This window comes from Sturnus vulgaris, chromosome 1 (assembly GCF_052056855.1).
Source record: "Sturnus vulgaris isolate bStuVul1 chromosome 1, bStuVul1.hap1, whole genome shotgun sequence".
Classification (NCBI taxonomy): Eukaryota; Metazoa; Chordata; class Aves; order Passeriformes; family Sturnidae; genus Sturnus; species Sturnus vulgaris.
In genome coordinates this window covers 43,025,977-43,040,059 of record NC_142243.1, presented here as the reverse complement: position 1 = coordinate 43,040,059, position 14,083 = coordinate 43,025,977, and the positions used below count along the sequence as shown (strand labels likewise).

General features: G+C 35.1%; 1 protein-coding gene across 2 annotated transcripts in view; it reads right to left on the bottom strand.

Annotated features, from left to right (window-relative positions):
- The window catches only part of ANO10 (anoctamin 10), a 122,480-nt gene that overhangs the window by 90,750 nt on the left and 17,647 nt on the right, over positions 1-14,083 (bottom strand). For both annotated transcript variants that reach the window (XM_014884056.2, XM_088164648.1), the window contains exons 10-11: positions 12,844-13,035; positions 10,664-10,792 (exon numbers count right to left, since the gene is read on the bottom strand). In XM_014884056.2, coding sequence (XP_014739542.1) covers positions 10,664-10,792; positions 12,844-13,035 — 321 coding nt within the window. The remainder of the gene's footprint in view (positions 1-10,663; positions 10,793-12,843; positions 13,036-14,083) is intronic.

The following is a 14,083-nucleotide window of genomic DNA, read 5'->3' as shown; positions in this document are numbered from 1 at the left end:
TTCTTGCATAATTTGAGTTCCAAAAACAGTTTTCATTTAAGTGTTCCAGGTGGCATTTAAAAAACAAAACAAAGCAAGTGGAAAAAAATTCATAAATCCAGATTTTACAAAGCACATGATGCTTCAGAGCTTTTTTAAAAAAATGTTTGGGAGGGTAAAAACTGTAGCAACAAATTTCACTCATTTTTAAATAAAAAACTATAAAACTCATGCTGCAAGCTTGCAATAAATGACTACTAATTATATTTACAACACCAAGCAGGTATGTAAAAAAGTCAACAATGTGAGTACTGAAGTTGATCCAGAAGGTTTAGTATTTCAAACCAGAATGTCAGAAGTTATTGGAAAGAATTTTAGTAAAGGAAAGGTAAATTCTGCAATTTTCTAACTAGGAAACGTGAGCAACAATACTACATTATTAAGACTTTCTGTAAGGAGGTACTTAATCTACCATACAGAGGCTCCAACGTTTGATTGTCTTTCTCCTGCTATTTACAGTCAGATTTATTGATTTCCTATTCTTCAACTCTTTTCCAGCTGTAGCTGCAAACCTCGCATTTTCTACCCTACCTGCTCAGAGCCACTCATTTTCACTCTTAATCATTGGAGGATACAAATGACAAAGTATATTTATCGTGCATTATTACCAACGCTGCACACAGCTTAAAAATTAAACAAACCAACCAAAACATACCACGTTAGACAAAGAAATAATAAAAAACTTTCCTTGGAGACAGGAAAAAACACTGTAGTCCCTAAGAAAGGAACACTCCTAGTAAGAACAATACAAAATAAGACTGCTGCAAACTGCATCAGAGATAAATGGATATACAATGGAGCCCTATAGCTCTACCTATTCACAGATTATTCAGGCTTGTGCTGGCAGCTACGGGTAGCGCATTTGCAGAGAATCATTTAAATAATTTAAGAGCATAAACTAATACATTATTTACAAAACAAAACAATTCAGCGTCATGAAATGCTAAGCCAGTCTTGAAATGGTTGTGAAGCAAGAAGGTTTTGAATGTTCATACTCTGTCTTGTCATTAAACAATTACTAATCCCAATCAAGTGGAAAGTAAACAATTAATATTAATAGGTATTAACTTGGCTTTTGTCTGGATGTTCAAGTTCCAACTGTCAGCAAGGAAGTGTACTCAGCATATTCAGGCTTGAGCTGGAAATATTTACACATTAAAGGAAACGTCTTTGTGGGAAATATTAAACTAAGTGGGTTTTAATGAGATCTGAAAGTCTGATTCTTACAGAGTTCTTTAAAATGTCCTGTAATTGTCCATAAAGATGTGCTCTCTATTCATCCTCCCTTTTAAAGCTTTGTCATTCTGCCATCTTTGCAGAAGAAACAGGAAAAAATTTCCTTACTCTGTCTTCTCCTGCTGTTCTTCCAGGCTGACACTTCTGAAGCACTTATTAGCATAGTTAAGAAACATGCTCTATTCCTAAAGTATCTCCCCCATCCAACTTTCCTAATAAGAATATGGCAGTATCTACCAGATAATTGCAATTCATGAGGAATGGCACTGTCTCAGACACATCCATTTCTGATTCCTACTGAAGGAACACGACCCTTCTGGAAAGTTCTGATCTTTTAGCTAACTAGCACCTGATACCTTTGTGGCTCCCTGTTTCTACCACCACTAAGAGAGCATTCTCTTTTTGCTGCCATTGTTTCTACGAAGACACCTCCAAGGTTTTCTCACAGTGAGAACGCTTCCTGTGCTCTTAACCTTCACTATAACGTCACAACCACGCTGGCAGAATCCACCTTAGGAATTAAAAATTACTTCTCAGACAGAAAAGACAATTGAAAAAAAAAGAACGGAGAGTAACTATGAAAATCCAGGGTATAACCAATACATATGGTAATTAAAAGAGCTTATCACCATTAGTTGCTTAAGTAGCATTTTACTAGAGTATAATTCAAATTCTTTTGAAAAAGTAGGTACACCATTGTATAAAAGCATTGCACACTTTCCCAGGCAGCTCTGGCCAGATCATTTTCAGTTATTAGACAGGTTACACTGCAAATCACCAAATTCCGGGAATTAATATTGAAAGAGCATGACTACATAGCTGGCTGTACTAATTTACTCTTCTCTTGGCCTCTGCTGCAGAAAGGATCCTGGTCTATAAAGACCCTTGATCTGATCTAGCTCAGCCATCCACTGTCTTCTGTTAAGATAAAAATCAGATTCTGAATTGTGTCAGCAAGGAATGAACATTAGTGTCAAAATGCTCCAGTTGGGGCAGACACAGTAGTAAAATACGTCAACACATTCCAGCCATCAGGGTTGAAAAACCTGATACAGTACCTTGGTTGCTTGCTGTCCTACACATTACTATATGTGCTGCTATATTTGAAGAGCACAATTCATTCATCTGTGTGATCATTTTTCAATTTTGAACACAGAAATTAAGAAACTGAAAACTGAAGGGTTTGAGTAAAGAACAGAAAATAAGAAGGAATAAGTGAAAATTACAAATAGGAGAACGAGAAAATACTGCTTTAAACTGAGACTTTAAAAAACCCATTGGACTATTTAAGCATAGATGTTAACATGCATTTTCATTTCTATAATAGCAGAAAGCTACTTACATCTTTGAATTTTTTAGTGTTTGTTTTCATTCTGACACACTTTTGGCATTAAGCTTTATTATTCGAAGTGACCAAAAAATCAACAATAAATCACAATGAATATCTCAAAAGAACCAGTAGATGGCAATAAAAAGATCTGTGATAAATTTGCGTTTTGCAAATAAATATAATCTGTAGTAATGTACAACCAGCAAAACTGGCGCTTTTTTTTAACCTCATTGATATGGTTCCAGGAGGCTTCTTGAAGCAGCTAACGTTTATAAAATTTTATACAGACAAATCCATGAATCTTTCCCCACATCTGAAAGGTGAGAAAAAAAACCCCTGCGAACAATCTGTTCCTGTAACTCAGAAGAATAACTTATCTAAAATATTTCTTCATTTTGTATTAAAACTAAACCCACGATTTCAAGAATCCTTTGCAAAGTAATATGAATATAAAATGCACTGATATTTGAGTTCATTTTTACTCTTAAAATGTTGCCTAACAGTAAAATAAAGAACTAGTAGAATTTGTTAAGTCTTCAGACATAGTCTTTATGTTAGTTTTTATAGCTTTAGAAGTTTCCATTAAGTCTCACACCGTGGCTATTCAGCAACTACTGGAAATTTTTGCCAGGGTTTCAGCTTGAAGTTAAAATATCAAACTATTTTTATGTCTCACAATTTCAATTCTAGGAATAAACCAAACTGCAGTGGCTTACCTGTCTAGCAGAGAATTAAAAAAAAATCAAATTACTATTTTGTATTGAATTAAAAATAAAAATATACATATTCGATTTTTAAAGGAGGGCTTTTAGATATGATTTCTTCCGTATATATTATACACTAAGTAAATGTTAACAGCTGAAAGTAGAGGTATTCTAGAACAGAACAATATGTTAAGTAAAATCTCTAGTGCTTTGTATTAACCTTTTTAAATACTCAGCATTAGTAATGCTGCAGAATTACTTTATGTATGGACAAAATATGAACCAGATAATCATACAATTTGCATAAAGTGCATTTTTCCATTTTCCTATGTTTTCCCATTTTCACCACATGCAAGCATAGATAGGTCTTGGCTAGGATATCTGTTTCACTGAAATAAAATACTTGATAAATAAAATTGCCAAGTATTTGCCAAAAAATAAACCATAAAGCTGTCAGTAAGGTTTGCACCTTACCACGAAATATTTTTGAAAAACACATTTATATTTAACCCCCTCATTAATATTTGCTCATTATAAGTAAATAATCAAGTATTTTTTTATATACATTTAACTATTAGGAAGAAATTGAAACCACACATTCAATATTTACTTCTAAGTACTCTACCTTACAGTTATATCTGAAAACTGACAAACTATTCAGGTTATAAATGTAGTATATATGCATTTATGTCAGTATGGAAAAAACACATTACCACAAAAAAGAATTAAGAATTAACACATGGAAAGAGATACCTCAAGACTGCTGCCATAAAAAATTCAGCAGTTAACAAAGTTAAGAGTTGCCTAACACTCCCAGAAATTATTTTCTCTCATTAAAGGGCAAATACACTGAAGACAAAGAAAGAATACACACTGCAATTAGCAGAAAGAAATAAGGGGATAAGCATGAATTAAAAGAGTTTTTTGCGGGGTTTTTTAAGTGGTACTGACAACGTGGAAAGCAGAGAATGAAAATCTGGAGGAGCCATGTAAGGGGTTGAAAATCCTGACATATGAACACAGGTTGAAGAAACGCAATTTATTACACTCAGATAAGAGAATGTTTGGGTAAGATCTAATCACATTCTTCCAGTGCCTAACAGGTAGTTTTCAAGAAGAGAGAGGTACCCTGTTCACAAAGATGCACAGCAGAAGAAAAAGAGGTCATGAGCTACCAAGTTGCATCAGAGCAATTTTTTTCTTCCCATAAGAAAAATACTCTATTATTTGCCACAAGAACAATTGAACAGTGGACCAGGCTGCCCAGAGAATTGGTTGACTTTCCCTCACTGGTAGTCTTCAAGTCTTAACTTATCTTGATAAGGACATTGAGAACTTAATCCAGGGTCCTGCTTTCAGCAGAAGGTTTGGGCAAATAATCCCCAGAGGTCCCTTCCACCTACACTGCTCTTTAATTCCATATGTGAAACTCTGCAGCTCCTACATCCTACATTAGTATCTGGCAATAACACACAAATAATTTAGCAAAACCACTTTATGCATAGCTGTTATGCTTCAACCTTTGCGCTTCTGTAACTTCATCAGTATCAAAGGATTTATATCGGCAACAGAGAGATGGGGACGTCTGAGTTTGGATCAGAAGCCAATTTTATTGAGCATACAAGGCTTTTATATAGGGTTTTACTTGTATGGCACTAATATAGGCTTCTATTTTTGGTTACAATTTCCCATTGGTTACACATTCTTCATGACATCACATCACCTGCTAACCTTATCACAAAGTTTTACAACATGTTTCTTGGTCACTTCTTGCCCAGGGAGCATTTATCTGTGTCTGTCTCTCCCGTGGTTTCTGCACGATCAGGCCTAAGATATCAGGACCCTTTATCAGTTCCATTCTACTCTCTGTTTTATTCCCTATAGATTTCTATGTGTGTATGCAGATGCAGCCTGCTTTTCTGCATTTTTTCCCAGTTCCTTTTCTAGTAAAGCTGGGCCTCAAATAAATATGTATTTAGCGTATCTTCTAAATTTCAAACTCATAAGTTCTACATGAATAAAGCTATTTGCTCCATACATGCAGCATGCTATGCATGCAAGACCATGCCTCACTTTCACCTGGCCAGAATGGAGTCATGTACATTATTGCCAGGAAATAATTCAGCTTGAACTGTTTTGTAAAAAACAAAATTACCCAGCTTTATCAGGAGAAAACAGACTGCACTGAATCCGTTGCAGAACATTTAAGAAATTTTAAAGGGAAAAAAGGGGAAAATAATTTTGACATAACAATCCATATAAAATTGCTTTTGCACAGAAAGTGGATTCAAAAGATCTTCAACTGTGCTCAGGATGCAATGTTTACTAATTTTCAAATTTGTGGAGAATGCTAAGTACGATGATGCCTAGAACTAGATGATAATTATACCTTGTTATCTACTAGAACTCAAACGGTTTGACTCTGGTAGGTTTTCCCAGTTTCTGTGGCACACCATTTCAAAAACAACTTTGAAGCTTACTATTGAGCTGACTGAGTCTTGGGACTATTACATTAAGATTGTTCAGAAGAAGCTCAAAGAGCTTCTAATCTATGAGGAGGCCTTTGATAAAAAAAAATATATTTAATAAAATGGAATTCTAAAGAAAAGTTGTAAGCCAGGCAACTCTCAGTCACTTTGATTTTCCATCAACCTTATTGACATGCTACAATTCCTGCTTTCCACCCTTTCGTAAATAGACCATCAACTACTTCTCACTTAGAAAAACCAAAGCTTATGAAAGGATTACTTATTTTATTCCACTCAATACTTCTATAACGGAACTGACTTTTCAATACGGGTTTTTCTATGATGCTGATCAGGATCTATGACCTTATAAAGACACCATGAAATTAAATCAACACAGACCAACTGTTTAAGCCATGTTTACTACAAATATATCAGCTGTGTCCCTATGCAAAGGTCCTCATTTTCATCTATAGCAGAGCTAATTACATTGTTCCCAAAATCACATTTCTAGACTGTAATGTCTTTGGTTTTATATTACCATTATCAAGAAGGACCTACATTACTGCTTAGTATTTCCAGGCTATTTCCAATCTAATTCCCAAATCTCTCATGTGATGTAGAACATCCAGACTAAGTGCACTTCTGCAAAAAAGCTTTCCATTAGTTTACTACACTTCAGGGCTGGATACACAAGTTGCTTTTGGAGGCTAGAACACATTAATGAGGGGCTGTACTTCACAGCTACTGCCTCAAAATACCACTACTAACGTACTGTTAAAAGCAAAAATCACTGCTTAAGAGTTGTACACAGAGGTAATTTCTTGAACTCAACTCTTAGAGTAGTCCTGACACTGATTTAATTAGCATTCCTTAAATTTATCAGAGTGCACATTAAAAAGAAACAGTCATCAGGAACAAAACTCTTTGTCAACAATTTTTGCAGGAAATATTTTAAAAAGGACTGCAGAATTAAGGTCATACTTGTTTTAACCTACTTCCCTAACTATGCACCAAGTTTCTTCAGAGTTATTTCCTTCTTTTGTGGTTCAAATCAGCGTAGGCAGTCAGAAGAAATTTGGAACAGTTTCACACAAGCACAGACGTGTGCTTGCAATGTCCTACATTGCACCTGAATCCACACCAGAATTATGTGTCTATGGTGAAGTCTGGTAACTAAACACACAATGTGATACAAGTATTTTAAAATTATGTTAATAAGGATTTATTGTTTCCTGCTACAAGGGCATTCAGCTACTTCTTTTTGTTTGAAAACTGCACTGGTTGCACTCAGTTAGCATCCATCCATAAGTAAAAGGGGGGAGTTTTATCATTCTGCTCCTGGTTCAAATCATGTTGCCATGGAAGCAGATGTTGAATTGATGAAAATAGGTCAACTGTTCAAAAAAAAATCACTGGTTTAATACTTTAAAAAATATTATTATATTTTATTATGTTAATGCTTGCCATTGTTTTGAAATTGATAATATTTTATTCTGTGGTATTCTAATTAACACTTACTTTGCTCACACAATACATACTCCCACCAAAACTGTAGACAGATTCAGAGTTAAGACTTGTTAACGGGAAAAGAATACTTTGCATAAATTGGTAGGGGCTGGGTACAGAATGCTTACAAGAATATCACACACAGTTCTTTGTTACTTCAGTAGTGGGTGGTGTTAAATGTTGCCACATAAACTGTTTCCATTTGAAGAGTATTAGTATTATTATTGAAAAGTACTAGCATTTTTTGGAAAAAAATCAGGACATTGCTAATACCTATGCTTGACTTTGACAGCAACAGTGCTTTTTTTGTTTAGTTTTGCATCAAACAGATATATAAATATTCAACTGGAGTTTCAGTTACTATAAACTGATCAAAATACTTAAAGACAGCCAAGATTTAAGTAGGTTACCCCATCAATAGAACATGTGAAAATACATATAGCCAACTCAAAGAAATTTCTCTCTTAACATTTCCAAACTGCCTGCCAAGATGCTGTCAAAATAGTATAAATACAAAGTAAAATGCTCATCTTCACCTGCAGCAAACATCAGGAAATAAAATAACTCACCTGTATCATATTTTTTTGAATCTTTACTAGGTTAATCTAAAACACATTTCTATCAGCACCCTGACACATCTGAATTTTTTTCTACCTTGACATTGATGTCCTTTAGATGCATCAGGTTTGTCCTACAAGTTTAATGTAATATATTCTGTTTCTGAGTATTTCTTTACAATTGAAATGCAGAGTTTAATCACTAATAAATAAAGGTGCATGGGAATAGTGCCAATACATGAGATTTGTGGTCCTTTCATAGTTCAGAGATACTTCTGTAGATTAAGTGATACTTAAAGTAGAAAGGCTCAGCGATGCAGAAGTCCTACAAATTTAATCCAGCACAAACCGACCACAGCACAACTGTGCATCTCCCACACACTGCTGCTTCTGCCCTGCTCCCTAGTGAACTGGGTCAGACAGCTTCTCCCACATCAATTCCCTGACCTGTTTCATCACACACCAGATAAAAGCAAAGTCCCAGTGTAACAGAGAAGATGGGAGTAAATAAACAGGAAGCAAAAGCAAACACATCCCCATCTCCTGAAGGTGACATAAATCTATACTGCTGCTGTGCATAGCCCCACAGCAGCCAGTAATCCTCCTCTTTGAACTTTTGTAATCAGTGTTTTAACCTGAAATATGCACAAAAGAAACTCTGATTTAAAAAAAAAAATCTGTGACTAAGAACATGTTTAACTATCAACATAATTAAAACCATTTCCAACAGAAATAAAACTGATGTTTGCTGTGTTCATTTTCATATTGTTTTTCTCAATTAAATTTCTGTATAAAATGTGTTTTATTTAGGAGAACTCTTTTGGACTCTAGAAAGTTCAAAATTTGTGTTACAAAACTTTTTGCAATATTGTATGACCTGAGCTGTTCTCCATCTCTTTAAAAAACTAAAACAAACCAAAAAACCCTCTAGCCCCACACCAGTGAAGTTGTTAAACACTCTTTAAAATATACTGAAAGAGTGTCCTTATGGACACTGCAAAAGTCTTACATTTCACATTGAGTAGTTTTGGAACTGTTTATAACCAACCAACAACATTCAAAAAAAAAAAAACACATGACTTGTTATGCTCCAGAAACATACTCTTAGATTCACATGTTAGTTTTGTAGCTCTGTTTTTTCAGACAATAAATAGCTGGTAATAACAGAAAAACAATTATAAAAAAGATCAGACTAACATATTTAAAATCATCAAGCATACTGGATACTTTTGATTAAAACTTTTTTAAATAGACCTTTTCTGACCAGTGCATTATGACTTCTTGTTTTATTGATTGGTTGTTCAGGGTTTTTTTAATTAAGCCAAATAATTAGAGAATACTTGACTTTTCTTCAACCAAATAATTACCTTTCATTTCCTCTGGCTCATCCAGCATTAGCTTCCAACAGCCCTTTTGTACTATGTTATTTATAGATCAATGGTCTTGACCGAAGCTGCTTTTCTATATAAGACAACATTTTTCCCCTCTCCTCGCCTTGTACTAATTTACCTTTTCCCTCCAAACTTTCTTCCCTTTGTTTTCTGAATCTCCCTTTCCACAGCATTTATAGATAATCCAAATTGTTATGCTGCAATTCCCGTTCCCTAAAGGGTTACATATAAACAGAATTTAAATATAGAGAAAAATGCTGATATTCTCCTTCGGTCTATCAAGAAACAGAGGTCTGCCAAGAGATCAAATAACCAGCTTCACATTTAAACAGATAAAATGGTAACACACAGCAAGCAAAGGCAAAAACAGTCCCATCTCTAAGCTGTCAGAAATCCATACTGCTTACATTTACTCATCCAATTTTCATGACATCACCTCTCTAGATATGTTGTCCAGCAATGAGTTATATCATTACATTTGGTTTGATAAATTAGTTTTATATTAAAACACTTCACTGAGGTTAATGTAAATGTCCACACATGCATAATAGAAGGATGTATCAGGCTGCCTGTAGACACAAACTTCAGCAAACCAGTCGGCACAATTAATAGGTACAGCTAACTCGGCAAAGCTTAAGGCTTGGAAAATAAAACTCAAAGCAAGCTCATAATTCATTGCATAACACTTAATACCTATAAAACGAATAAAAAAGAAATATAGGCTCCTGACACACCTCTGTATTGTGATGCACTTTTGTAACTACACATACACAATCCAGATCTTTCACCAGGAGAAAAGTAATGCAGTTTCTAAAGGCTAAAATAGAATAATGGTAAAAATCAAGGCAATGCAATATAAGAAAGCCCTGAAGGAAAGACTTATAAGGACAAAGTCCTGCAATAACTGTTCTGTAAAATACCCACAGTCTTCCCTCCATGTCTGAAAAGGAATGACACTGACGTGCTTACTACATGGAATTAGGAGAAGATTAAACCCCAATGCTTTTACAACCACAAATATTTAGTCATGACACATAGTTGTCTCAGATAAGCCCTACAGAATGCGTCCATAAAAATTATGTAGGAAGTCTTTTTAAGATATCCTGGGATCATAACCCAAGCAGAGAAATAAACAGTTCACAAAAATGTGATTATTTGCTTCTTGAAATAGCACTTCTAAATACTTGAAGTACATGAAGCAACAAATGCACGGCATCCTGGGAATGCTTGGGAAAGCATGGCAACAGCATTTACAGCAAATAAAAACACAGAAGAGATAGAAATCTAAAAGGAAGACTTTGAAACACGTCTTTGATAGGGAAATCTTAATTTCCTCCGAATATAAGATGTGAGGCAAAGTCTACCTCCTGCTATCATTTTCATGGTGTTTGTGTTATTTGCTACAACATGCATTGTTTGAAGGCAGACTTACCTCTATCAATGCCACAGTCAGAACAAGGTCCATTTTTGAGTCTGGGAAAAGGGCATCCACTTCTGGAGACATTCCAATCAGTATACAATTAGTAACAACTGATATTACACTCATAGTTTCAAAGGCCAACTGAAATAAAACACAAATATATTTACAGTTATGATCATTACCTCTAACTTACTAATCCCCAGATTGCTCTGCATGAGACCTCTCCCTTCATTAAAGCATCAGAAGACCCATTAGTTTAACTTATTTTCTGTCATCTTTTGAATTCCATAGCATAGGACTTGTTTGGCAAGCAGTCCAGATCTCATTAGCTTGACAAGACCACAACAAGGTTGTAACCTGAGCATATGAAAGAGTAAACACTCATCTATAGTTGTACTCCTAAACAAACTTATGACAGGATAAAGGAAAAATTACAAAATTCCAAGAGGAACTAGTAGTCCTAAAACTATTTTTGGAGGTTCTGTCTGAATGTTAAGAATGAAAAGGTAAGAATGGTTCAGAACGTCTTTTTTAAATCACAACCACTTGAGATTTGTTGAAAGATTTACATTTAAACACATGCAATAGCAACACAACTCTGAGAAACTCTTGCCTACAGAGCTCCAACAAAATGTCTGAAAATATGAATACAGCTTAACAATTACATGTGCAATATAATGGTTATTTATTCCAAGGTCCTGTCTGGAATGAGAAAGACTGACAGAGAATTATAATGACTGTCACAAATAACTTTCTCCTTGACAAGAAGCTAATGACTCAACTCACCTGATAAAATAATTCCAGTATTCCTTTAACAGAAACCTTTCAGCAAACACTCGTTTCCCATATGAAACGGATGACTTGAAAATTTAGTTATTATTTTTAATTCACTAAAGCTAATTAATTTCTGCTATTAAATAAAAAATAACACCATAAACCAAAATTACTGTACTGTAATAATGCTGTAATTTTTCAGCCTACTCCCTTGATTGAAACAAACTATTAGCAAAAAGAAATGCTATTAATACACCTGCAGCTATACTTGTGACTTATGGCCACAGTCTGATTATTCTGGTGGTTACACAATTGGTCAATGCAACTATACCATTAAGATGTTGGCAGCATAGGTCTGGACTGAGAAAGTATATCCATGTTAAAATGCAATCAGACTATAATTCACACATTTTTATGACATACTATTAAAAGACTTCACCTCTAAGTCCACTTCACTAATATCAATGTATGTGTTTAATGAACATTGCTCAGGATCCTTGGTTTGCATGTTTTACTGTATGTTTTACTTGAGGTTTCAAAATTTCATTTCTCACCTCTCACTTGCTTCATTTGATAACATTTACAACCCCTCCAAATTCAATAATCCATTAGCTCACTGTGCTCTTAATCTCCCTTACATAACATTAGAAAATCTGTTAAATAAAACTAGAAAGGTTCCCCAACCTTATCATACATCCTTAGGAAGCATAGCTATTATAGAACGCTAAAGTTTCTGGGTGCAACTTAGTCACTCCAGAAAACTCTGGTCAGGATCAGTTCACTGATGCAGCACACTCAACAGGCCCCAAAATAGCTGGTGGCAGCATGATTGCACAACTGAGGACAGAAAATGCTTAACCCAGTACTATTACCACGAAATTGTTTAGATAGACTACAGTATTCAGGCTGTGCAGAAAGTTCCAGCTCCTGCTCACAGATCCAGGTTATTTTCAAATTAGTCAGCTTCAGTACCAGTAACCATGGATGCATAAGTCACAAGCCTGGCTTAGGAATCCAACTACTTACATATTCTTCCATGTCTTCTTGAAACCCCTGCTGAGCTCCACACTTCTGAGACTGCATCAGAAGTTACCATTTCTAAAATACACTGACTATATAGAATACTGGGTAGTATCTGGAAGTCTTGCTTTGTTGAAGTTGCAATAGGAGTACATACACAAGTACTAAAGAAAAAATCTGCTTCTTTTCCAAGGCAGCTGAAAGGCATGTGGCCAAAAACCCCACCAAAAATATCACTGGGATATATAGTTGGATAGATGATATTCCAGGGCATTGAAAAGAATAAAGTACCTACTGAACTTTAAAGTGACTCGTGGGACAAACACAAAGCTTTCATACTGTTGGTGAAACTTCTTTTAAACAAATGAATAGAAAAAAAAAAAAAAGACAAAAATTACCTGCCAAACACCAATACTCGCTGTGGGCTCTGCAAATGGACGCTTGTAAACTCTGCACATCTTTAAGGCATCAGAGTATATCTCTGTGATGTTGTTTAACACTGCAAAAACAGCTGCCAGTGGATAAACACATGAGAAAAGACTCACATAGCCAAACTGTAGGAACAGCTCCAGGTAATCATCAAAAGTACCCTGAAAAACAGAGGAAATATAAGAACAACTTTAACCTACAAAAAAACTATGAAGAAACACAGAAATAATAGTACAGTTGTAAACATGTTTCCTCAACCAAATCAGTTGTTTGGAAAGGACTGCGGATAGCAGACAAGAAGAATTTTTTAAAAATCTAATTAATTTGGAATTATTCAGTCACTAAAAACTTCTTATAAGAGGAGGGCCAGGTTTTTCCTTTCGCCTAATGCATTTTCTGCAAGTCACACTTCCTATCCTTATTACATTAAGTAACTACATAAACACATTCAACTTATGCAGGCTCCTGAGCATCTCAGTTAAACAGTAACAGAAGTTACAGTGAGGAATAGAAAAACAGCACCATGCATTTAAACTGGCAGAACATTCTCCTGAGAGCACTGCAGCAATAGAAGTCCTAGCATTTCAGACTGTCCATGAAAGACCTAACCAGAACAGTAGGCTGGTACATACGCAACTCTTGTCTGGTGTTTTTGCTTGTTTATTTCAAAATGGGTAGGACAGAGTTACTGGCCCACTGGAAGACTGAAATCTGCAAGGCAGCACTGACATCTGAAAGGAATAATTAGTGCAAAAAACCCTATTTAACAAATTTCAATATCTGATCTTTAAACCAAGAATGTGGGTACTTAAATGCTGATTCAGTATTCACATGCAGGTGATATTTATTTGCATATTAGTTTTGGAGTATTAGTGATAGTTTACTACGAGCACAGCAATTTTGTTATGAAAGAACCAAACCAACCACTTTTAAAGAAAAAGTGTTCATAAACAAAGGATAGTGAAATACCAGAAAGAAGTTGAAGTGGGATCTAGGTATGTGGTATTTACAGAGACAGATGTATTGTCTTCTCTCTCAAAACTGAAAACATGAAGACTTTACAGTAATTGAAATTATTGCAAGAACCACATGAAAGTGGTTTTGGCTCCACACATCAGACACACAGTTATCTACTCTTTTTTGCCTATCACAGCTGTTAAACTGACTGCCCCCTCCAACACCTAGTGCTTTTTTCTCCTAGGAAACAGA